The sequence below is a fragment of the Microtus pennsylvanicus genome, chromosome 3 (assembly GCF_037038515.1).
Source record: "Microtus pennsylvanicus isolate mMicPen1 chromosome 3, mMicPen1.hap1, whole genome shotgun sequence".
Lineage (NCBI taxonomy): Eukaryota > Metazoa > Chordata > Mammalia > Rodentia > Cricetidae > Microtus > Microtus pennsylvanicus.
Window position 1 is genome coordinate 131,005,110 of NC_134581.1, and position 24,980 is coordinate 131,030,089.

Below are 24,980 nucleotides of genomic sequence, written 5' to 3' on the forward strand. Positions count from 1 at the left end.
TCTAGCCTTCTGCAAAGGTTATCACTGTTGATGGGACCATCGTGGGAAACAGCAAGCAGTGCATCTAGTCCTCGTGTGGGAGGCTCTGTGGGACTAGGGGGGCTTTTCTGAGACCTGGGTGAAAAGCCGCTTTCCTCTGGAGAGAGATCCCACAGCAGGCCGTCTGCTGGCTGAGAAATCTGAAGGCTAGACTCGATTGCCTGCCTTCCCTTGGCTTCCTCGGTGCAGGGCTTTGTGCGGATTACAGCTTGCCTGTTTTAGGTGCATATAGCTATAGATAGAATAAATGCACCTACTGCTGCAGCATCTGTCACATGCAAATCCAGTAGGCCTTTAGGTTGCAGATACCTTGTTTCCCACCAGTTAATACTGGTGGGACTGGGTGTTACTTAAGTGTTTGAATTAAAACATTGGAGAAAAATGCGAATGAGGCATGTGGACTAAGACAATTTCAGAAGAGAAATGGTGCAGCCCCTGCCTAAGCGTGGAAGGTTCATGATCCATGCTACTGAAAAGGAAGATTACTTAGGATGTCATGCTTAAAATGGTGGAGAAAATAGACTTCTTTTTTTTTTTTTTAAGATTTATTTATTTATTATTCATTCAGTCAGTCAGTCAAGTATCCTGCCTGTAGGCCAGAAGAGGGCACCAGATCTCATTATAGGTGGTTGTGAGCCACCATGTGGTTGCTGGGAATTGAACTCAGGACCTCTGGAAGAGCAGTCAGTGCTTTTAACCGCTGAGCCATTCTTTTTTTATTTTAACCATTCACTTGCAATTTAAATAAAAAAGACTATGTGCAAATGGTGCCTTGCTATTTTTTCCTCTTCCATGTTGGGGTGAACTGCTTGTCAGAACACAAATGGTGGGCTTCAAACTTTCTCGGAATCATCACCCCGCGCGCACACACACACACCCCTCTTCCTGACTAGAAAAGGGGACTTTTAATTTTTTTTTCTTCTGAGAAAAAAAATGACTCTTTTGTGTCAGTCTTCTCTGCGCTCAGCCAGCAGCAGGACGAGCTTTTGACTGCTCTAACTCTGGCTTTTCTTTAAGACCCTCAGGCAGTTTGATTGCATCTACTCAAGATAAACCCAACCAGCAAGATGTTGTGTTTCTTGAGAAAAACGGACTTCTTCATGGCCAATTTACACTTCCTTTCTTCAAAGATGAAGTTAAAGTAAGTGTCTGAAGTCTTTGTCGTCCAGTTAGAGCACTCTTGGCTGCAGAGGTTTGGGGTTGCCAGAGGTTAGGAATGGAGGCTGCTGTGTAGAAAAGATGGCTCTTGACTCTTAGAACAGAAGTGGCATTTCTTCTCTGCTAAGAAAAATCACAGAAAGGAAAGAGAAATACTAGTTCTTGCTGTTTATTTTGATGACTAACTTTCCCAGCGATAAATATTTAAACATTAGACAGATAGCTTATGTACTTAAAATCGTGGGTGGGGACACATGAAACCTTTAATTATGTAAAAATTTTTAAAAATTATGTAGGATAATCTTGTGTAAATTTTTGAGAGTTTTTTAATGAAACTACATTTTTACCTCTATTGTATCATAATTAGTATTAAGTATGTATGACTAATATAATAATTACTGTATTTAATGTAGTATGAGATATTACTGTGTCTAATAGTCAAATTTCTTGATTTTCTAAAAATGTTACATTGCTTTTTGTTAAATTTGTGTTTAAATCTTTAAGCATAATGCATATCTTAAGTCATTTTTATAATACCAGTTTCACAAATTGGTTTAACAACTGTAGATTACTAACTTAGAGCTGGAGGTCAGCTCCAGTTTTGCGGAGTTATTTGGTTTATGCGTGCAGGGGATTCAGCTATTATAAAGAGTTTGAAGTAGACAGAGGCTGAAGGTCAGGGGTGTCTTTTGTCCTTACCAGGTAAATGACTTGCTGTGGAACGCAGATTCTACTGTGCTTGCTGTGTGGCTAGAAGACCTTCCAAGGGAAAACCATCCTATTCTGAAAAGTTATGGTATGACAGCCGTTGAACTTTGGTTCATGCTTCATGTATTATATCAAAGTAGAAGATTGTGGGGTTTCCTTCCTCTTTCATCCTTAGGCCTTTGGTGAACTCAGTGTAGCCTGAAGTAGGTAGATGCTGATGGGGAGGGGTTAGGTTTGGATCTCAAGAGGATTTCCGTCATGAATTATTCAGAGCTCTCTAGAGAAGCAGAACCATTGGGATATAGATGGAGGAGGGCGGGGAGAGGAGAGGTCAGACTGGCTCTGTTTTAAGGAATTGACTCAAATTGTGCCTGTAGGGGAATTTCTGTGGCAGGCTGTAACTTTAGTCAGGATTTTTGTGTTGCAGTATTGAGACAGAATTCTTTCTCTCCTGGGAATCCTGGTTTTGCTTGTAAGACTTTCATGCATCGTGGGGGTAACCTCTTTCTTTAAAGTCTCTCAGAGAAGAGGGCTGGAGAGATGGCTCAGTGGTTAAGAGCATTGCCTGCTCTTCCAAAGGTTCTGAGTTCAGTTCCCAGCAACCACATGGTGGCTCACAACCATCTGTAATGAGGTCTGGTGCCCTCTTCTGACCTGCAGGTATATACACAGACAGAATATTGTATACATAATAAATAAATAGTCTCTCAGAGAAGCATCTGGATCAGAGCTTGAGCAGGGAGGGCACCAGATGTTAGCAGAGCAAAGACAAACTGTAACTAGAATCAGTGCAGGAAGCAAATGCTGTAGAAGTGAGTAGATTTAGGTTACATATGGGATGGACTTTTATGTAGCTTTTAAGATATTTGGGTATTTAAGTATAGACTTGGGATTAAGTATGTTGTCTTTTTTACTTTCTTCCCCTAGTGCTGGGTAACTAGCCCAGGGTCTTAGATTTACGAGGCAAGCCCTCTATTACTGAGCCAACCCCCAACCCTGCTTAAAGTTTTAAGGAAATGTTTTAAGTAATGAGGAGTGGAAACCACTCTAGATTGTATCCTTGTAGTATGGTACTTAGATGCACATTGTATCTGGTTATCTTTTACTCAACTTTGCATGGGAAAAACGTCCTGAAATACTGTCTTAGCTATCTTTTGACATTGATTATTATAGAATTATTTTAGAGAGACCAAACAGGAAGAAGAATTCTTGGAAAAATGCAAAGTTATCCTGTTCCGTTCTTACTAATGGTCTGCAGCTCGATCCTCTGGTCTCTGATAGCCTTTCTTTCCTTTCCTCCACACACAGTTCAGCTCTGGACCATGGGGAACTATCACTGGTATCTCAAGCAAAGTCTGCCCTTCAGCACCACTGGGATAAACCAGGTCGTGTCTCTGCTGTGGGACCCAGTGATGCCAGGCCGGCTGCATATTCTCTGTCAGGGCTGGCGTTATATATGCTGTGACTGGCACTGGACCACTGACCGGAGCTCTGGAAATAGTGCCAGTGACTTGGCAAATGTGGCTGTCATTGACGGAAGTAAGCTGCTGGGAAATGTGTCATGAACATGCATGTCCTGATCCAGGGCTTGCGGATGTGCTGGTTTAACCAGAACAGTGGGGAAATACCCGTTTGGTGTTGGCTGTGTTTGATGTGTGACGACTGGGAGCATCATTAAATAGAAAACATATTCTTCAGAAAAACCCTAGTTCCACTCCACCCAGCTTCCCTGTTCAACCATGCTTATAACCTTAGACACTGACTTGTCTGACTTTTGAAGAGAACAGCGGAGCCATATGGGAGGGGCAGTGGGGTCTGTTAGCCTTGTATTGGCTGTGCATTGCACTGTGTTTGTAAACTTATCTCTTTCTCTAGGATGCTCAGTCACATCCTAGATATTTATCTTCTGTGGGGATATTGGTGTTTTTAATTAGGTGTAGCTATCAGTGGTAGAGAACTGGATTCCCAAATAAAATAGCCATAGACAATTTGCTATAGACAGTTTTGACACTAAAGTGTTCTGTATAGTGCTTTTAATACTGATTTCTATAATCCTGTTCTATACAGAGAACTTAGTTATGCCTTATTACCAATTTGTTCATGGAAAAGTGCTTTGTATTGGTTGGGGGGTGCCTTTGTTAGATGGAGTCTTGGTATATCACCCTGGTGTTCCCTGTGTAGGCCAGGCTCCTGGAACCCATGGCAGCCCTCCTGCCTCAACCTCCCAATAGTGGCCCTTCTGGTTTGGGTGGTATTGTTACTCTAGTTTAGTCTCTCTAAGCTGGAACTTTGACCTCTTGGGTTTTTTGCCCCGATCTTTGGCTCTGAAGTGTGGGCAGTGTAGATCCGGAGGCCACACTAGCCAGCACAGACAGAGCTCCACACACCCGTGCTCTTTTTACGCTTATTAATGAGGAAACACCAGAAGTTACCGTGATGAGCTGCTGCATGATGATGCTTCCTGTCTGCTTTTACACACCGAACACCCACATGGCTCATCGGCATTTTCATTGTGTAGACAGGCTGTTGGTAACAGTCTTCCGGCAGACTGTGATCCCACCTCCCATGTGTACCTACCGGCTGCTGATCCCACATCCAGTGAATCAAGTCATGTTCTCTGCGCCCCTCAGAAAGAGCAATGACCTTGCTGTCTTTGATGCCAGTAACCAGATCTCTGTCTACAAGTGTGGTAAGTAGAAACACCCTGACCCCTGATGCACAATTGTCACAGTGTGCTGTCGTCTCAGCGCCAGTGCTTCCAGAATTCCAGTCTCATTGATTTTCACGGTCATCATATTTATTTGGCTGTATTTTCTTCTCTTTCTATCTTACTTGGTTCATGCATACGTTTCCCTGTGCCTTGATGACCCTGAAGAATCCATTACTTGAGAATAACATTCAGCTCTGGGAATTGTGCAGCATCATCCTGTTTCACAGACTTCCCTGCTTTCTCCTTCCTTTGTACACAATCACACACAATCTTAGGACTCTCCTAGGAGCAGTCAGAGCCTTTTCCTGCTTTATAGAGGTGTGTACATGTGGCCATGAATGGGCAGTGCCCGTATGCCTATGTCTTGGAAAACTTGACATTTGGTGTTATTTCTGAGGGTCTGTGGTTGTGCCCTGACAGTTGTAACTTTGGAGTTTTAGTGAGGACAAGCCTTGATAGCGTCTGAGAGAGTAATCAGAGCTAGTCAGTTCACAGTGGAGTTCCTGTCTTCACATCAGTTCTTAAACAAGCAGCCTGCTTTTCATGGGAATTCTCTTTGCACAGATCACCAGCTTCTCTGGTTTCAGTTCCACTCTGTGCAGTGCTGTTGTTGCGGCTTTTAAATAGGTCATGCTCACATGTTCATTGTCAGGGCTATAGTGTGTCAGCTGGTAAGTGCTGCGCAGCACAGTTAAGCGTACAGTGACATAGAAGAAAGTGAGGGGGAGGGGTAGTAGACTGTTGGGGGACAGTGTCCCCAGGAAGGCTTCTCTGTGAGGTAGTCCTTGAGCAGAGTCCTTGGGAGAACCAGAGAGAAAAATGGCACATGTGGACAAGAACATTCCAAGCAGTCGGGTCAGTGACCATAGGAGGACAGCTGAGAGAGGAGAGTGGTGGGTGGGACTTAGAGGTGACAGGGAACAGCTCTTTTAAGGCTTTGAAAGCCTTTTCTCCTAATGAGCTAGGAGCCACGAGAGAGCTTGGGACAGGGTGCAGGGTTTTAGAGGATTGTATTGGCTGCTATCAGTGAGCTACATTAACAGTGGAAAGACTGTCTGTATAGGCTAAGGACTGTGGGGGGTGTGAGACTACTGAGAGATGGCTGGGGACGGTGGAGACTGATGGTAGTGTTGGGGAAGACGGCCTCCTCCTGCCCCTGCTGGTAAATACTGTGGCTGAAATGGTATTAATGGAAAGCAGCTTTTGATGGAGCCTGAAAGGTATGTGGAGATTGAGGAATGGAGTTGAAATGTCATTATTTTTTAGATTGCTTCATTTGTCTTCTAGATCCCACAAGTTGTAAGATCCTGCATTCTTGGTGTTAGAGCAATAGCTTGCAATGATGTTTGCATTTTTGTTTCCTAGGTGATAACCCAGACTTGGATCCCACAGTGAAGCTGGGAGCTGTGGGTGGAAATGGATTTAAAGTTCCTCTTAGCACTCCTCAGCTGGAAAAGAGATACAGGTAGGTTCCTGAGTAGTTTTGTGTCCCTGGGAGTAGGATCAAGTAGCATTTTGTCCTGAGTTCATCCAGCATGTGTTCTGGGAAATGTGAAGTAGGCCATAGCTGAGCCTGGTCACTTAGTGTACTGGTGCTCTGTATCCCACAGCTGCCTTCTCTAGGGAGACTCCCGTGAGAAGATGGAGGTAAAGACACCAGGGCACAGTTGCATTCACTCACATAAATGGGGATATACATGGTGCTAGTTGTGAATGACTGAATTCAGCCTCTATCTTGGTCTTGTTCCAGATTATAGAATTTCTGGGTGTTGTAATTTTAGACTCTCAGGTTAAAATCAGAGTGCACTTTCCCGTTGATGCAGCAGTACAAACGGTTTGGTATGATTAAGAACCTCGGATCCACTGGAGGCATTTACAGAAGGGCATGGGAGCCAAATCCTAAGTCCTGGCTACAGAGCACCAACAAATAAGAGAACAGAATTAGATGGTAAGCAATGGCTTACCCAGGATCATGGACCTGCTAACTGCAGGAGCCAGAGTTTGATTCTCTTCAGTTTGGAATGTTTCTCTTCCTAATTACTAGGTACACTCAGTACAAAATTAATAGAAACAAGTACAATAAGTAAGAGAATCTAGAAATGGATTTTTAGGTGTGAGTCATGTATCTAATATATCCGTAGTTTTCAAGGAAGTCTATGCTGTGGTGCCTGCATATGGAATGCTGGGGAGAGAGCTTGTATTCCTTCGTTGTATGTTCTGCCAGGCAGCTCCAGTTACCACACTAAATCCCTGAGATATGGCAGCTTGACTCCTGGTGTTTGGGGCTCTAACAGCCTCTCAGCCCCATTGCTTTGGCTCAGGCTTCCTGTTTGTAGCACCTCATGGCAACTGTGGGTAGAGAACTACACTACCACACCTCTTCTAGTGAGAGACCCTGGGGTGAATGGTATTCCTGGGGATGGCACCTGCAGTTGTCCTCCAGCTTACACATAAACACACGGGACAGACACACATGTAAGAGTCACAGCCTCAGTTCCTTGGCATGCATATCATTTTACTGTTTGTTTATTTATTTATTCATCCCTATTAATTTTACTGTGACTCCATGTGATGCTATGACCTATCATTTACACAGTTATGGCTTAGAATATATTAAAAATCAAGAGGAAGGAAAATCCCAGTCATTCAGAGAAAATAGGAGGACATGAGTCTTCATTTTGATCCTTGGGGAAGAACTGCTTGAGGTTGGGAAAGAATTGGGAGGAAGCTGGTGAGAAGCAGAGCCAGGAAGGCCTGTGTGGTGAGGACTGTGGGCGAGCTGTGTGCGGTGGAGACAGTGTAGAGGGGGACCTAACGGAACAGGCAGAGCAGACTAAGCAGAGCGGCTAAGCTGACTTGCCCCTGGACCCAGAGGACAGGAGTTCTCCTTTGTGAGGTGACAGGAAAGTGTTAGAAGCAAGGAAGCTGCCCCGGTTTTGGTTGGTTGGATGTGAGGTGCTCTGGAAAGGGTCCTGTATCTTTTGAGGCAGATAACTGCTGGAGACGGATTGAGTGCCGGCCATTGGTATCTTGGGAGAACCCTGTGGTTTAGTAGCCTAGGCACAAGGGCGAGAATTTTCTTACATAGCCAGTTTCAAAAGGATACTCTTCAAATGTAAAGATCTTAGGATATGAGGAAGTGGATTTAAAATAAGTCCTACATTCTTAAGTAAGGCAAACATTATTTTGGAGTGTTCTGGTATGGTATTCACATAAGGCTTTTTATTCTTGAGACTCTGATGCATGTGTCCAACGAAATATAATCACATCCATCCCCATTTCCCTCCAGCTCTGCTTTGCCATCCCCCCTTCCAAACGTAATCCTTCTACCTTTATGTCTCCTCGTTTTTCTTTTTTCTTTCTTTTTTTTGAATTTTTGAGACAGGGTTTCTCCGTAGGTTTTGGTTCCTGTCCTGGAACTAGCTCTTGTAGACCAGGCTGGTCTCGAACTCACAGAGATCCGTCTGCCTCTGCCTCCCTAGTGCTGGGATTAAAGGCGTGCGCCACCACCGCCCAGCTATGTCTCCTCTTTGTATAACTTACTAAGTCCAGCTAGTGCGGCCCATATGTGCATGAGTGTGGAGCCATTCACTGGAACCTGGGCTCCTACCTAGTGCCACGTCCTCAAAAATGAGCATCTGCTGCAGCCACTATGAACTACCAGTGGATCCCTAGGAAGGCTGGGGCCTGGAGTCATCCATACCATCTATGCAGGTCCCTACCGCTGCTGTGAATTCGTGGTTGCGGTAGCCTCGTCATGTCCATTCTTTCAGTCTCCTCTCCACGGCTCCTGGAGTCTTAGGAAGTTAAGGGTGGTGGTTGGTACAGATGTTTTGTTCAGGGCTGTAGCTCAAGTTCTGTTTCTTTAAATAATGAGTTGACTGTAGTTTTCCTTTATAAGGAAAGGTTTTTAAAGTTCTCATCTAGGACACTCTTTACTATTCGAAACAGAATTCAGCTTGGGAATGGTGAAGATGAGGAGGTAAACCCGCTGCAGCTGAGCTTTCTCACCTGGATTGAAGAAGCCGTTTTCCTGGCCATAAGCCACAGTCACACCAGCCTGCAGTCTGCCATTTGCCGTCTGACTGTGGCTCCTTCTGAGGCGGATGAGGAGCAGGGACAGCTGGTTGTCAGGTATCGTGGTTCATTCGTGTATTCAGTATGTAAATTGGCCGTGAAGTTACACATTGTGTGTATGGACAAGACTTCCTTGTTAGACAATAGATCAAAATTGTGTCAAGAAATAGTAAAATGGAGCCTTCAAATAAGCAAAACATTTGTAAGTTGTATATTTTATTTAGTTATCCACTGAGATTTCACAAAGTAAACATTAGAGTTTACTATTGATTTTAATAGATAATTACCGTGGTCAATCCTCATGGGCCAGTGTAGTAAAGAAACTACATTTACTTTTAAGTAGTATCATCAAACTTGGCCCTCCTCTGTGTGGGTTTGTTTACACTAGAAAGCCTCTTTCTTTGCCAGTTCCCCATCCCCAGGCCTAAGCGTGTTTGACTCATGACTTTATCTGTGTCACGTAACAGTGCTGACAACTGAAGAGATTTCTGTCATTCAAGTCCTGGGGTATAGTAGAGAAAATTTCTGGCTAGCTCCCAGAATGCTTCAGGTTTCCAGTGGAAGACTGGCTGCTTAGTCTTGTGCTCATTGATTTGTAACTAAAGCTCTACCTGTTACCATGGTGATGTTAGCTCACAGCTTCATGCTGTGGAAGAAGCCTACTGTGAAGATCTCTGTTGGCTGTGTTCTACATTAGATCCGCGCTGCCCCGAGTTCCGCAGAACCCTGCTTTCTGACAACACAGCAGTGGATTAGAAATATCTACACTGTGTAGTTTCCACTGTCTTCAAAATTAGTGTTCTATGTAAAAAAGTCATTTATAGTTCTGATGTTTTAATTTTTGTTTCTCAAAAGACTACTTTTTTGTTCATATAAATACTAATGTCTCTAAGAGATGGTATGGCACTCAGTCTTAACTGTTGGTAGCCTGCATTTACTGTGGCTATGCACTGTAAGCATGCTCTTCTGTGTGTGTTACCCATATGAATCCATTTATTCTCTTTACACCTCTTTGACATATGTGCCCTCAGCACTATGTACTGTGGACTTGCCACTGAGGTCGAAAGAATCAGCTGACTGGTCTGGTCAAGCAGGAGCCAGATCCAGTCCCATTGTCCTGCTCAGTCTTCCTAGACTCTCTGGAGGGTAGTTTGTCCCTCATTAAATAGAGTCTATTTCTCTTTCTTTCTTTTTTTTCTTCCTTCCTTCCTTGCTTTTTTTCTTTCTTTCTTTTTTTTTATTTATTTTTTCTTGGAAAAAAAAATTTCCGCCTCCTCCCATCCTCCCATTTCCCTCCCCTTCCTCCCACTCCACTCCCTCTCCCCCCACTCCTTTCCCCCTCCCTTTCCAGACCGAAGAGCAGTCAGGTGGAAAGTCCAAGGTCCTCCCTCCTCCATCTAGGTCTAGGAAGGTGAGCATCCAAACTGGCTAGGCTCCCACAAAGCCAGAACATGAAGTAGGATCAAACCCCAGTGCCATTGTCTTTGGCTTCTTTCTTTTTAAAGATTGGTTAAAAATAAACGTCTTGAATGGAATCCTAGCATTGGCTTTATTTCTGTAGGTGCCGTCTCCTTTAAGAAATTGTACTTTTCTCCATCATTTATTTATGTATTTAGGGGTCCCGAGGGTTGAACCTGGAACCCTGGATATGCTGGGGGAAGCACATATCCTCAACCTTCTTATTTTCTTTATGTTTGTCTGTGCATCATGTACATGCAGTGCCTGTGAAAGCCAGAAGAGGGCATCAGATCTTCTGGAGCTGGAGTTATGAGGAGTTGTGAGCGCCCTTGTGGGTACTGGGGACTGAACTTGGGTCTTTTGTAAGAGCAGCCAGTGCTCTAAACCGCTGTGCCATCCCTACGGCCCCACTCAGTGTTCCTTTTACTTTTTTCTTGAGACAGTGTTTCAATAAATAGCCCTGGCTGACATTGAATTCAGACTGTAGCTTAGACTTCTCTGGAGCTTGCAATCCTCCCTAAGTAGCTGTGATATTGATTACAGGCTGATCTCACCAAGCCTACCTGATGCAGTTTATTTATTAATAAGAAAGGTGGGTATTGTGGCACATGCTTTTAATCTCAGCATTTGGGAGGCAGAGGCAAACAGATCTCAGAGTTCAAGGCCAGCCTGGTCAACATAGTAAGTTCCAAGATAGTCAGAACTACATAGTGAGACCCTGTCTCAAAAACAACAAACACACACACCAACCAAGAATATGTAAGGAAGTCGGTACATTGCAGTACATTATAATGAGCTGCCGCGTGAGTAGGGAACAGGTAATCCCTTCTCCATCTGTGACACTTCCACTTTGTGTGTAAAGAATATATGTGTTACATCAATATAGGCAGTGTGTCCCGAAGTATCATTGTTAGTTTTCACTATGGGAAAATCAGTGAATCCATTTTTAAGAAAGACTATCTCTTTTACACTTATCTCCTGTTTTTTTTTTTTCCTATGTATGTGTGTTTTGCTTTAGTTCATCTGTGACGGTGGATGGGGTCATCATTGGTTTATGTTGCAGTTCCAAAACCAAGTCATCTGTGGTCCAGCTGGCTGATGGCCAGCTACTCAGGTGCTTTTGGGGTGAGTATCGGAATTTTAGGAAAACAGACTTACAAATAAATAATTCTTGAGACTATGTACTTGTGAGTATCTTGTCAGCACTATTTGATTATTTGTTTTATTTATTATTTATTGATTGATTGTTTATTCCCAATCGTTTTTGAAAGTTTTCATTACGGCATTTCCATGCATTGTTTTTGTTGATTGCCCTTCCCCACTTCTCTCTCATCCCCCGTCCTGGAGGTCCTCTAACTCCCTTGTGTGTATGTCACTTGCATTCTGTTGCCCTCTTTTTTTATTCACCCCCCCCCCCCCCGGGCCTCTTCTTCCCATCTCTTTACCTCCTTCGTAATGTCATGGCCTATACCTACACTCCATACGCATAAAGAAATTAAAATCTAGTGTCTTTGTATAAGAGAAGCGTGCAGTGCTTGTCTTTATGAATCTGAATAGTTCACTTGATTGTTTGTTGTTTTTTGCTTGTTTGCCTTCCTGGATTCCAGCCCAGGGCTTCATGCACCCTTGGCAAGCACTGAATTACTGAGTTACACCTCAGCCCAACGACTAAGCCTCCTAACCCTGGATGCCATGCTGTAGAATAGTGTTGACAGACCCAGTCTGCTCCTGTTTGAAATAGCCTATTGCTACTCTAGAGAAATGTGGAGAAGTCCATATTTCTGTGTTTTTGTGTTGGCTTCTTTTGGGGGGTGAGAAGGGGATGTTGTTTATTTTGTCCTTTCAGTGCCTCACAAGAAAGAGCTGGTGAGCTATTTGTAAGCTAAATTTGCCAATCTTACTACAGACTCACCGGCTCTGACTGTGGAACCCTGGAAGAACGCTGAAGGATTTCCTGTTCAGTTTGCTCACCCATGCACACAGGTGGAAGTGGCTGTGATTGGAGGACAGGTAAATCAACACAGCGCAGGGAAGCTCACCATGGAGAACAGACAGTGCCAAGGGCAGTGGGTGGAAAAGCATGGGTCTTGCAGCTGAACCTTTGTCACCACCAAATCCCAGGGTCGTGACAGGAGATTCCTGCTCTCTCTTGGCCCCCACCTTCTTCATCTAGAAAAGGGGAAAGTCAGTCTTGTTAAATTCAGGAGAGAATTAAGAAAAACCTCAAAGCCTGTCCTCAGTAGCACACCTTCTCCAACAAGGCCACACTTCCTAGTCCTTTCCAAATAATTACACCACTGGGAACCAACTATTCAGATACATGGGCCTATGAGTGTCATGGTCATTTAAGCCACTATCTTTTGATATAGATAGGAGAGTGAAGGCAAGGAGCAATGTATGATGGTAGCAAACAGTGAGGTGTTTGGGGATAACTAGAGGATGATAGTTAAAGTCTCTGAGGCAGTGGTTAGTGTGCAGAGACATAGAGAACACTCTTCCTAGAAAGGAGAGTAGTCCCAGGAGAAGGTTCTGGAATTACCTAAGTTTAGAAAGATGGCAGGGTACATGGCAGTACACAGTAGATGCTGCAGACCACAGCCCCCTCCTGTTGTGCATCCTGGCTCGGGCCCTGCCTTAAGGTACAAGCTGTGCTGTTCTTCCCACTTGAGGTGGCACAGAGCAGGAGGACGACTTTTCCCTGCCAGGAGTATAGTCACTGTTCAGTAAGACTCTTCACTTGACATAAATGAACAGAAATGTTGGGCATGAAGAGAAATAAACACTACTTTTTCCTTTTAATCTGATAAATAGTTAGCAGTGAACTCCTTTACCCTCGCCCATGTTTTTTAGTCATCAAAGAGATGTGTTCTCCGTCATGTTGGATATGTGGTTCTGGCTGCCCAGAGGAGAAGGTTGGAGAGGGATGGAAATAAGAGGGGAGGTCAGCATAGACTCTTGGGTGTGCAGTCAAAGAGAGGAATGAGATCGATTCAAAATGAGTGGAGTCGATAGAGTGGCTTGCTTGATTGGGCATGGCGCTAGCCTTACCTTAGACAGAGGCTCAGGCAATCACAGAGCACTAGAACTGCATGGTGAAGACCATAGGTGTAAGGGCTTGTGAATAGAGTTGCGTGTAATTTCACTTTTGTTTCTTTGCAGGAGTGTGTCCTTGGTCTGACTGACAGGTGTCGCTTTTTCGTCAATGACACTGAGGTATCTAGGCTTGGGTTGGGTTGGTCTTTCTCACAGTGTTCTTCCCAAGTACAAACTCTAACTTCCCTTGGGCTTAATTTGCTTGTTGCAGGTTGCATCAAATATCACGTCATTTGCAGTGTGTGACGAGTTTTTACTGTTGACAACCCATTCCCATACCTGCCACTGTTTTTCCCTGAGATGTGCTTCACTTAAAAGTAAGCTTTTTCTCTACAAGATGGGGGTATCCCCTTTTCTAGTGTCTTGAAGTCTTGATGATTTTTAAATTCTTTACCTACTTTGGCTGTTTACCACAGAGTCCTGGTCTCATTTATTATCTTATTTGATGCAGTGTATACATATGTTTTACATTGTGTCAGTGTATGTACATACCTTTACCTTTGTGAATGTGCATGTGGGCACACAGGTGTCCATGGAGACCAGAGGCATTGAATACTCTGGAAACTGGAATTACGGTCAGTTGTGAGTTGCCCAGTGTGGACATTAGGAACTGAGCTTGGGTCCTCTGAAAGAGCAGTGCATACTCTTAACTCTTGAGCCGCCTCTCTAACCCCTCAACATAGTATCTTTGCTAAACCATTCTGTTTCAGTTCCTAGAGACTTCACAAATCAAATCCTAACTTAAGTAACACATTCTAAAATATTCTTGATGAAGTTTTATTAAACAGATCATCTAATACTTTATAAATCCCCTACAGGCTATGTGCTCTAACTCTTCGTTGTGATTCTTTCTCATTGCTCAACTACCATTGTACTTCTGGACATCATCTTGTGGTTTGTGGGGGATTAACACTGAGTTTTGTTGCATTGCCTCCCCCTCTCCCCAGTATTCCTTATTCTGAAAGGCCAGCTTAGTTTTCTTGTTGCTGACTTGGAAACAGGAACTCTTTCTGCCATTGGTATGATTATAGTGTGAAGGTCATGCTAAGAAATAGAAATGCTCTTCAGTTCCTGTATTTCCCAGTTGCTTAGGAAACTGTGTATGTGATTATGTGAGGGTCCTTTGCAGCAGGGAGATTACAGGAAGGCCCAGGGGTCTTGAAGCTGAGTGGGAGAGCAAATGGACTTGCCATTAGCTGAGTTTCAAATACGGGGCAGATTCAGCAGGAGTTAATGGAATGTGACATTGTTGTGGTCATTCTCAAGTCTCAATCAGTGGTATTTTTAGTGTTACAGACTGGTCTGTGCGGCAGTAATGAGGCCAACGGAGAAAGCCTGCGGAGAGTGGAGAGGGGCTCCCGGATCGTCACAGTTGTTCCCCAGGACACAAAGCTTATACTACAGGTAAGCTCGGTCCTTCAGGCTTTCTGTTGTCACTTAGTCACCTCCACAGAATACTTACATGTTGTAGGAGGCTGCTTATTCATTTCCCAGTCACCCAGACTTCTAAATAACCACACAGAAACTGTATTAATTAAATCACTGCTTGGCCAATCACTATAGCATATTTCTAGCAAGCTCTTACATATTAAATTAACTCCTTTTCATTGTTTCATAATTTACCATAAGGCTCATGGCCTACCAGCAAGGTTCCAGTTGGCAGCTCATGTCTTTCCCCTCTGGTGGCTACATCGCATCTCTCTGACTCCGCCTTCTTTCTCCCAACATTCAGTTTAGCTTTCCCACCTTGCTCTACTCTGCTAAGCCACTGGCTGAAACAGATTCTTTATTAACCACTGGTATTCACAGTATACGGAGGGGATTCCCACGTCATGTACAGGCTGCATTTTAGGCTCTATTGTACTTTTCAGCCTATTACAACCCTTCTTTCTTGGCTCTCTATTGGCCATGAAGGAATGTTGGTTAATAAAAGCTCTGACCAATAAGATTTAAAGGGAAACTTGCTTGAAAGTCAAGATAAACATTGAACACAACTGAATTCTACTAATTGTTCATTGTATAGCATTGTGGTGGTTCAGGAAGAGTTAAGTGGAACTGTGCATCCTACTGCTTCAATGATTTCCAATTGATTAGAGATGTTTGATTTCTTTTGAGATGCCGAGGGGAAACTTGGAGGTTGTTCATCATCGGGCCTTGGTCTTGGCTCAGATTCGGGACTGGCTGGACAAGTAAGCTGCCTGTGACTGTTCCTGTGTGCACGTAAGGACATGTAGTCCAGGCTCCTGTGGTAACTAACTATACATTTGGAAAAGAAAGTAATGTGTCAACTGTTAGGTTTTTCCTTCTGTAGTTTCAGACTGAAAATTGGGAGGACTTGTTTATTATATGGGCTGTAATCTGAATATAGCCGGTCTGTGTTGTAATGAAAATATACTAGGCCAGGGAACTTAGTTTCTCATGAAATATGCTTTTTGTCCATTTTCTCTGTCTTTGCAGTCTTATGTTTAAGGAAGCATTTGAATGCATGAGAAAGCTGAGAATTAACCTCAATCTGATTCACGATCACAACCCTGAGGTAGTTTGCGCATCTGACCTATCCTCTGACTTCACTCTTGAGCAAAGACGATCTGAACTGTAACGCTGCGCTCTTTCCTTCCATAGGTATTTCTTGGGAACGTTGAAGCCTTCATAAAGCAGATAGATTCCGTAAATCATATTAACTTGTTCCTCACAGAACTGAAGTAAGTATTTTGATAATTCGTGTGCATCATATTCCAAGTATTATCTCTTGATAAAGAAATCAAGCTCATATAGCTGGATAACAGAAGTCTCTCTAAACATAAAAAGTCACTGTCACAGTGATAGCCAGCAGGGCTTCTCTAGACCTTTAGCAATGGCAGTTTTAAGCTCTCCTCCTGAACTGTTATTTGGCTTATTTCTTAGGTTTGCTGTAAAACTATTCTTCTCATGAGATTGCCATCAAATATGATCCTTTCTCTGTAATGATTTTTCCCAACTTCTTAATGAATGTCTAGTGCCACCACCCAGGCTCTGTAGTTCCTGCTGTCCTGTCCACACACCCTCTTCTTGTTTTAGATAATGGCAAAGGAAGTTGAAGCAGCACTCCATTTATTTCACCTTGCATAGCATTGGCTAGAATATGCTCTTAGTGTGGGGTAGTTAACTGCTACAAAATGTCTAGTACTCCGTCCAGTGATTTTCCGCACGTTTCCACATCATTTAATTCAGCACATACACTCTCCACTAGTCCTTGTGCCCCAGCTCTTGGGCAGCTACTGTTTCAGCACAGGTCAGACTTGTCTGTTTAACTACATAATCTAGCCAGAAAGTATTCACTGTGGTGTGACTATAGCGGCTTTCACTGCTGGAGTTGAACTCAGCCGTGTTTTGCATGCATCACTAGTTCATTCATTTTGAATTGTTCATGGTGTGCTGCTGTGTAAATTACACTATCCTTTCTTCATTCTCTGGTTACCTGGACACCTTGGTTGTATCCTGCTTTAGACTTTTGTGGGTATGTTTGATTTCTCAGTACTTGAATAATTTTCCTGGTCTCTTTTTGTTTATTGTCTCAGAAGCCTGCCTAATGTATGCTAGTAGTTGGATCGCCAGACTGTTTTGTAAGTGACCTGTTCATACCTTTGGTTCTTAGGGAAGAAGATGTCACAAAGACTATGTACCCTCCACCGGTGCCCAATACTGTCCAGACATTCAGGGATCCTGACAAGAAGAAACTTGACCTGATCTGTGATACCATGAGGGTAGCTATGGAGAACATCAATCCTCACAAGTGGGTGCTGTTTTATTGTTGGCTTCTCTGGAAAAGCAGGATGTGGAGATAGATATCTTTGTCCAGTTTATTCTTCCTGTCATTCTGGTGTTTCACTTACTGCCTCAGGTACTACCTGTCAATACTCACATCTCACGTGAAGAAAACGACCCCGGAACTGGAAATTGTGCTGCAGAAGGTACACAAGCTTAAAGGTAGAGACCTGCACACAGATACCTGCTTGACTTGTTCTTGACAGTCATTGTTCTTGACCATCACTGTGTTACTGCACTCCACAGAGTTAACAGATGGCTCTTTGGGTCACCATTTTCAAGTGATTTTGAGTGCAGAGCATTTATGAATGAATTGAAAGCATATGTTCATCTTTTGTCCCAGTCTGTCAGAAAATCTTAACACTTGGTCTGTTCTGTTCTTGTTTCTTTCATTCATATAAATGTGTGTGTGTGTATGTGTGTGTGTGTGTAGGCAAGGCTCATACTGGCCTCAAACTCACCATGCAGCTACAGATGACCTTGAGTTTCTGATCCTCCTGTCTCCACCTGAGTACTGGAACTACAGAAGCACACCAGCATACCTGGTTTTATGTGGCATGGGGATCAAATGCATGGCTTCATGTGTGCTAGACAAGCCCCTGACTGACCAAGCTCTACTCTCACCCTCTTTTTCCTTAAACACCAGCGAGAAATGCTCCCCCTGGTCCTGAGACTGTGAGTGCAGAGGAGGCCTTGAAGTACCTGCTGCTCCTGGTAGATGTCAACGAATTATATAATCATTCTCTTGGAACCTATAACTTTGATTTGGTTCTCATGGTAGCCGAGAAGTCACAAAAGGTATGTGGAGTTCATATTTTTTGCACCATTTTGAAACTTGTTAATCATCCTAGTGTGGGACCCTGCTCTTTAGAGAGCGATACTCTATCTAATGCTATGACTGGTTACAGATTTGAGTCTCCACAGTGTAGTTGATTTTTTTTTTTTAACTCTTTGGGGGTTTGCCACCCAACTCCCAAATGAAAACATGGAGGCTTATTCTTACTTATGAATGCCCGGCCTTAGCTTATCTTGTTCCTAGCGAGCTTTTCTAACTTAAATTATGCCGTTCCTTTTTAATTATGTTTTGCCTTTGGGCTTTTTACCTTTCTTTATTCTATATATCTTTCTTTTTTTTCTTATTCTGTGGCTGGCTATGTTACTAGGTGGCTGGTCCCTGGCGTCTTCTTCTCCGTCTTTTCTCGCTCCTCACTCTCTTCCCAAGATTTCTCTTCCATTTTATTCTCTCTGCCCGCCAGGCCCACCTGTTCCTCTTTCCTGCCTAGCTACTGGCCCTTCAAGTCTTTATTAGACCAAGCTTTACAGGGTTAAACAAATGCCACATAAAAGAATGCAACACATATTTTCATTATTAAACAAATATTCCACAGCATAAAGCAGTGTAACACATCTTAAACTAATATTCCACAACACCGCAGCTAGTGTTCTTAAACCCTGTATATTTCTATGTGTATCCACTTTTTTTTTTTAATCAGGATCTCTTGCTGACTTGGAACTCACTAAGAAGAGTAGGTTGGCTGACTGGCCAGTATACCTCAGGGATCTGACTGTGTCCCCTTCTTCCCTAGTGCCAGAATAACAGCCCATGCCACCAGGCCTGGCTTCTGTGTGGGTTCTAGAGATCTAACTCAAGGTCCTCCATGCACTAAGCTGTGAATCAGCTTAGTAGGCACAGTACAGAGCAGGAGGTGGTAGAACTCATAGACTCTGGCCCAACTCAGTACATTTTATCTTCATAATTAGCATGGGTGCCATGTCATGGAGGGTCATTTCGTGAGAACCAGGCCTGATTCTTTTAGGGGTGCTTAGGTTCACTGCTGACTGTCTTCTAGACTATAGGCATGTTGTTTTCCTTATCAGCCTGTGATGGGGTTGATGTTCGTCATTACTATTCCAAATTTAAACTCAGAATTCCCAAATATGAAAGTAGGTTTCCCAAAGCTTGTTTTGATTTAATGTATTATATGATATATAATTGATATATAAGTATAGCATGCATTTAAAATTGTTATTCTCTTTTTATTGTCTTCATTAGAATTTGTATTACATAATATTACAAGTAATAACTTTTTATTTTTAGGATCCTAAGGAATATATTCCATTTCTTAATGCACTTAAGAAAATGGAGATTAATTACCAGCGGTTTACCATAGACAAGTACTTGAAACGATATGAAAAGGCTCTTGGGCACCTCAGCAAGTGTGGTGAGTATGGGGATAATGTTTACTACTGCTTCAAAGCTTCTTTGGAGCCAGGCAAGCTTTAAGATAAGATAGGAAATTACCCTAGTCCAATGACTTCAGTTCCCTCCACTCTGAAGAACTTGATGGTTGCATGTTTGTTCACCTTTTGTTTCATGCCCTGAAAGTAAAGCAGGTCTCTCTTCCTGAGCTGGGGGACCCTTGCTGAGAGCAGGTCCTTTGTGGGTTAGGACTGAGCTCCTCCTAAAATCCCTTCAGTGCCTTGATCAGAACTAGTGGATAATCCCATCACATGGTGTCTGTCAGTGTGCTTGCCTGCAGTGAGTGGTTTGCACTTGTGCAGTTTAACAGGCAGTGATGGTGTAGAACCACACACCTGCGCTGTCCAGTGCTGGAACAGTTGTGACTTGTCACTGAGGACGCCTGTGGTGCCTGTTGAGTGTGCACTCATCTACTTCATGGACACTCTGATTCAGCTGGACGGGAGTGAGGCCCGGGGGGAGCGTTTAATGAGCTCCCAGGTATTCATTTTGAACGTGAGGAGGTATTGAGCAGAATTCCTAGTGCATCCCTGTCCAACCTGATCTCTTACCTCAGAATGTGGAGCGATGCTCACCAAAAATTCTGATTTGAAGCTGTTCTTTAAATTGTAGAAACTGTAAAAGGTTCATGGTTGGGAGGAGATGAGTGATGGCCAAGTCAATAAAGTTCTTGTTTTGTAAGCAGGAAGACCTGAGTTCATTCAATAAAGCCCACACAAAAAAAGCTGGGTTTAGTGGCAGGTGCTTGTAATCTGAGCTTTAGGAAGGTGTACAGGAGGATCCCTGGGTTCCATTGGCCAATCAGCCTACTTGGCAAGCTTTCCACAGTGAGAGACCCTGTCTCAAAAATCAAGGTGGACAGTGCCTTCTCAGGAGTGTCGGCCGAGGGCAGGACCAACAGCTCAGGCTGTCCTCCGGCCTCCACATGCATTCTCACACATGGGCACATGAGCACACATCGGAAAGTTCCACATTCCTGTTGCTTAGGAAACATAGGTCTGTAAATGAAAGCCATTATACTTCCACAGTCTTATACCTGTGTTTTTGTAAATCTTATTTTTGCAGGACCTGAGTATTTCACAGAATGCTTAAATTTGATAAAAGATAAAAACTTGTATAAGGAAGCTCTGAAGTTATATCAGCCACAGTCACTGCAGTACCAGGTGTGTGGTAGGTGAACTGTGAAATGAGGTCTCCTGATTCTGCTTTGCGAATTAGTTGGACGTGAGGACATGTTGAGTCCAAACACTGGCTTCATGGTTTGTCCTACAGCCAGTCTCATCTTGAACTTGTTAGGAGAAATCAGCAAGGGCAAAAGTATTTCAGGCATTCTTTGTTTATCTCTAGGTTTTTTTATGTACCAGGTACTTTGCTTCTAAGTTAAATGTATTGTGTGGTCCTCCTTATAAACTGATGGGTGTTGTGCCCAGTTACAGATGGGGCCACAGCTTGTGTAAGAGTCAGAACTGCAGAGTGGCATGCCCAGATGCTGAAATGAGGCTCTGAGCACCGGTGGCCGTCCACTCCTGTCTGTTACACTCTGCCGTGCTGCTGCCAGCAGGGTTTTCGTTAGTCTGTAAATTATGCGCATGTTCTTCTAGTTTACCTTCCTAGTGCTGTGATAAGAACAGCGTGAGGAAGAAAGGGAGGAACCTGAGGCAGGAACTGAAGCAGAGACCATGGAGGAGTGCTTGGCGGCTCATGTTCAGCGTCCTGTCTTACATAGCTCATGCCAACGTGCCCAGTGAAGACACTGCTGCTCATAGTGAGCTGGTTCCTTCTGTAGCTGTTAGAAATCAAGAAAGAGCCCCAAAGACATAGCCACACAGCACTCTAATGGAGGCATTCCTCAGTGGAGGGTCCCTCTTCCCAAGTGTTTTGACAACCAAGATGAGCTATCACACAGGTCTCTGTGACTGAGCCATGCCAGCTGTTCATTATTATTACTACCATAGTTATCATTATTCTTATCTCTGTGTGTACCGGGTTCGTGATGTTGTGTTGTTTAATCACAACCTTCAGCCCTCTGCTGTGTCTTTCTTGAGTCCACCTGCCCATGGGCTTTCCAAGTCTCCCTTTAAAGCCATTCTTAGATAGGGACCAAGTAAACTGATGATTTGATGCTTTGTGTCTGCCAGACTGTGGCTTCCCGAAGGGCAAGGACTATGTGTTGTTTTCCTGTGTCTCTGCTTCACCCTAAGCCTTGGCAATGCAGGGTTCAGCCAATGGCTGCCTGGCAGCTCTGGTTTCTCATCTTCCCCAGCTCCAGTGACATTAACCTTATTGCTTCTCAGGTCTACTGTGCATGTTCTTGCCACATAGCCCTTGTGCCTTATCTGCTCTCTCTTGACTCTTAACAAAGCTTCATTTCCTTGTAGCCTTCAGAGGTGGCATGCCTGTCATCCTTGGTCATTTTATCTACGTTTATAAACCATGCTTTGCTAGTTGAGGCCATTCTCTGTGGCCGTCTGAACAAAAGCTTAAATGTGCTGTGGTTTTGTTGTTGTTTTTTTTATATTTATTTCGTTAGTTAGTTGTTTATTGCATGTGTGTCTTTTATTCCCACCACCTCGAATCATGCATATCTACGTACTCAGTGTATGTTGAATAAGTATTATATCTTTAGTACAGTTTTGAGTAGAAAAAGAAAGAAGCTAACATAGCCTGCATTAGAAACTATGTGTTACACTATAAAGAAACTATTGTCACATTTCACCAAATCTCCATGTCTTGTCACAGGCGATCAGTGTTGTTTATGGGGAGCACCTGATGCAAGAGCACCAGTATGAGCCAGCAGGATTTGTGTTTGCCCGGTGTGGGGCCCATCAGAAGGCTCTCTCTGCATTTTTGGCTTGTGGCAGCTGGCAGCAAGCTCTCTGTATAGCTAGCCAGCTTCAACTCTCCGAAGACCAGATGGTGGGCCTTGCTAGAACTCTGGCAGGTAAGCAGGGCCATTCTTAGAAAGGTTTGTGTTTATTGCTTTAATTGGTAATTTTGTAAATAAGTTTAGGGCAACATTCCTAGAGACAGGCTCATTCTAGTCAGTCATACTTAGAATATTCTTTTCAGTAGAACAGCAGTCCCAAAAGCACCTCCAAATGTGTTGGCATACTATAAAAAGCAGTTCGTTTTTCTGGCCTGGGTACTGATAGAACCTCTGTTATATAGCTTTGCAGTCCTTTAAGACAGGAGATTGTGGCTGCAAACGGTCTCAAAGTTACACTGTATTATCTGGCCATATTACTCATTGATCCTTAGACATTATGGCCACACTTAACAGTGTTGCTGAGATGGCCTTTTAAGAAAGTAAAGATGAAGTTTTGGATGGAACTATTTGGATGTAGCACATATATAGTTGAAAACCATAATAATCAGGACTGGTGTGGACAATATGAGATGCACAAGCAGAAAGTCAAGGCAGCTGAGTGGCTGAGTTGAGGGATTTCCTGACCTGGGAACGAGGCTAGTACTTCTGAGAGTAGAGCAGAGGTTAAGGACCCTGTGAGAGGCAAGGAGGGCTCTGGCAGTGCTTGAGATAAAGAAATGCTTGTATTTGTTTTTGAGTGTTTCTCTGTGTAACAATTTTAGCTGTCCTGGAACTAGCTCTTGTAGAGCAGGCTGACCTTAAACTCACAGAGATCCACCTGCCTCTGCCTCTTGAGTACTGGGATTAAAGGTGTGCTCCACCACCTCCCAGCTTAATGCTTGTATTTCTTTCTCTCCTTTCTGTTTTCCAACATGAGTTTTAGGGGTGAAGGTTAATTCAAACCAGAGCATTCTTTAACAAAGTCTTGTATGCATTGTTAATGGTCCAAAAAAAAAAAAAGAAGCAGTTCTGAAACAAGCTTCCAAACTTGTAGGTAGCGTGCGTGTGTGTGTGTGTGTGTGTGTGTGTGTGTGTGTGTGTGTCCTGCTTACAGCTGAACTTCCTGTTCATCATGGAGTGTACTTAGTTACTGCAGATGTTGACTGGCAGGATGTGCAGCGGGCATGGACGAGGCTTTTTTTAAAGATTTTATTAATTACATATACAGTGTTCTGCCTCCGTGTATGCCCGCACGCCAGAGGAGGGCGCCAAACCTCATTACAGATGGTTGTGAGCCACCATGTGGTTGCTGGGAATTGAACTCAGGACCTCTGGAAGAGCAGTCAACATTCTTAACCTCTGAACCATCTCTAGCCCCTGAACAAGGCTTTTTTAAAGACATTGTTGTATGGTGTCTTAGACACTGTTCTATTACTGTGAAGAGACACCGTGACCACAGCAACTCTCCTAAAGAAAAGCATTTAACTGGGGCTTGCATACAGCTTCAGAGGTTTAGTCCATTATCCTTTTGTCAGGGAACATGGTGGCATGCAGGTAGAGATGGTGACTGAGAGTTCTAATCCATGTCTGCAGGCGGAGAGAGAACACTGGGACTGACTTGGGCTTTTGAAACCCCCAAGCTTACTCCCAGTTATACTTCCTCTAACAAGGCCATACCTTCTAATAGTGCCACTCCTAAAACATTCAAATACACTAGCCTGTGGGAGCCATTCTTTTTCAAACCACCACATACAGCACAGTTACTTTGTATACACATTTAATTTGTATTAACAAACAAATTAAACAAGCCAGCAAAGGTGCAAACAATGTAGCTGCTTCACTAGTGGAAGTGGTTATGTGGTCTTTTTACATTAGTAATTGTCCTTGATAGGGGTAGGATGGAACAGAAGAACCTCGTAGCCTTTTAGTAACACTGGGGTTTTGTGTGCCTGACACAGTCTGGTTTTTCCAGCTAGAGTGATTGTAGGAGCTAAGGACTGCCTGACGGCTGCCAGCACAACCAGTTACCTCCACCTAGTGCCCACCTTGAGAATCACAGTCTCTGCCTACACAGGAAGAAATGGGTTAGCGAGAGATGCCGGTTAGTTGCCCATTTACATGCCTTTGGAAGCATTTTTTTTTAAAGCTAGTTTTGGCAATATGTGATTTTTTTTTTCAAATCCTCTGATTAATTTAGATTCCTTTACTAGGCAGGGTAGCTTCTGTAACCCAGGAGCCACAGCAGAGGAATTCAGCTTCAGGCTGGCCACGTAGGATACAGAGTGAGACTGTGGGTTAGGGGTGTGTGTGCTTCCTGTTGTGTGTGCACCTGTTGTCATCACAGAAACTGAGAAGCTTCTAGTCTGGTGCGTTGTGAGGATAGCAGTGGAAGTCAGTTTCTGTTTACTGTCTTTGCAGGAAAGCTGATGGAGCAGAGGAAACACACTGAGGCAGCCTTAGTCCTGGAGCAGTATGCCCAGGTGAGTCCCTCTCCTGGTGAAACGGAAGGAACCATGGAAATGGTTAGGACTTGTGCTGATTTGGCCGAGGACAGCTTTTGGGGGTACTTCTCTCTTTCTACCACGGGTCCCAGGGAACAAACTAAGGCTGCCAGGCTCTTGAGGAAAGTGGCATTGTTATCATTGTTATTATTAGTTTTGTCTTTCTGAAACAGTCTCAGGCTAGCCGCACTGACCTTGAACTCCCAGTTCTCCTGCCTCTGACTTTAAGGCTCTGGGATTATAAGCATAGGCCACCACACCTGCTTTGTGGAAGTTTTACAGTTGCAGTTGTTGTGTTAGGATTTTTTTAGAGGGATAGAATGAATATATATTAAGAGGAAGGGACACTGGATTACCTTCCTCAGT

General features: G+C 43.6%; 1 protein-coding gene across 2 annotated transcripts in view; it reads left to right on the top strand.

Moving 5' to 3' along the window:
- The window catches only part of Elp1 (elongator acetyltransferase complex subunit 1), a 55,867-nt gene that overhangs the window by 16,418 nt on the left and 14,469 nt on the right, over positions 1 to 24,980 (top strand). For both annotated transcript variants that reach the window (XM_075967184.1, XM_075967185.1), the window contains exons 9-29: positions 1,057 to 1,180; positions 1,900 to 1,993; positions 3,214 to 3,444; positions 4,424 to 4,594; positions 5,981 to 6,080; positions 8,567 to 8,749; positions 11,169 to 11,275; positions 12,057 to 12,160; positions 13,310 to 13,363; positions 13,455 to 13,560; positions 14,532 to 14,647; positions 15,359 to 15,432; positions 15,701 to 15,779; positions 15,866 to 15,945; positions 16,878 to 17,015; positions 17,124 to 17,209; positions 17,694 to 17,845; positions 19,146 to 19,269; positions 20,373 to 20,470; positions 22,047 to 22,248; positions 24,532 to 24,593. In XM_075967184.1, coding sequence (XP_075823299.1) covers positions 1,057 to 1,180; positions 1,900 to 1,993; positions 3,214 to 3,444; positions 4,424 to 4,594; positions 5,981 to 6,080; positions 8,567 to 8,749; positions 11,169 to 11,275; positions 12,057 to 12,160; positions 13,310 to 13,363; positions 13,455 to 13,560; positions 14,532 to 14,647; positions 15,359 to 15,432; positions 15,701 to 15,779; positions 15,866 to 15,945; positions 16,878 to 17,015; positions 17,124 to 17,209; positions 17,694 to 17,845; positions 19,146 to 19,269; positions 20,373 to 20,470; positions 22,047 to 22,248; positions 24,532 to 24,593 — 2,485 coding nt within the window. The remainder of the gene's footprint in view (positions 1 to 1,056; positions 1,181 to 1,899; positions 1,994 to 3,213; positions 3,445 to 4,423; positions 4,595 to 5,980; positions 6,081 to 8,566; positions 8,750 to 11,168; positions 11,276 to 12,056; positions 12,161 to 13,309; positions 13,364 to 13,454; positions 13,561 to 14,531; positions 14,648 to 15,358; positions 15,433 to 15,700; positions 15,780 to 15,865; positions 15,946 to 16,877; positions 17,016 to 17,123; positions 17,210 to 17,693; positions 17,846 to 19,145; positions 19,270 to 20,372; positions 20,471 to 22,046; positions 22,249 to 24,531; positions 24,594 to 24,980) is intronic.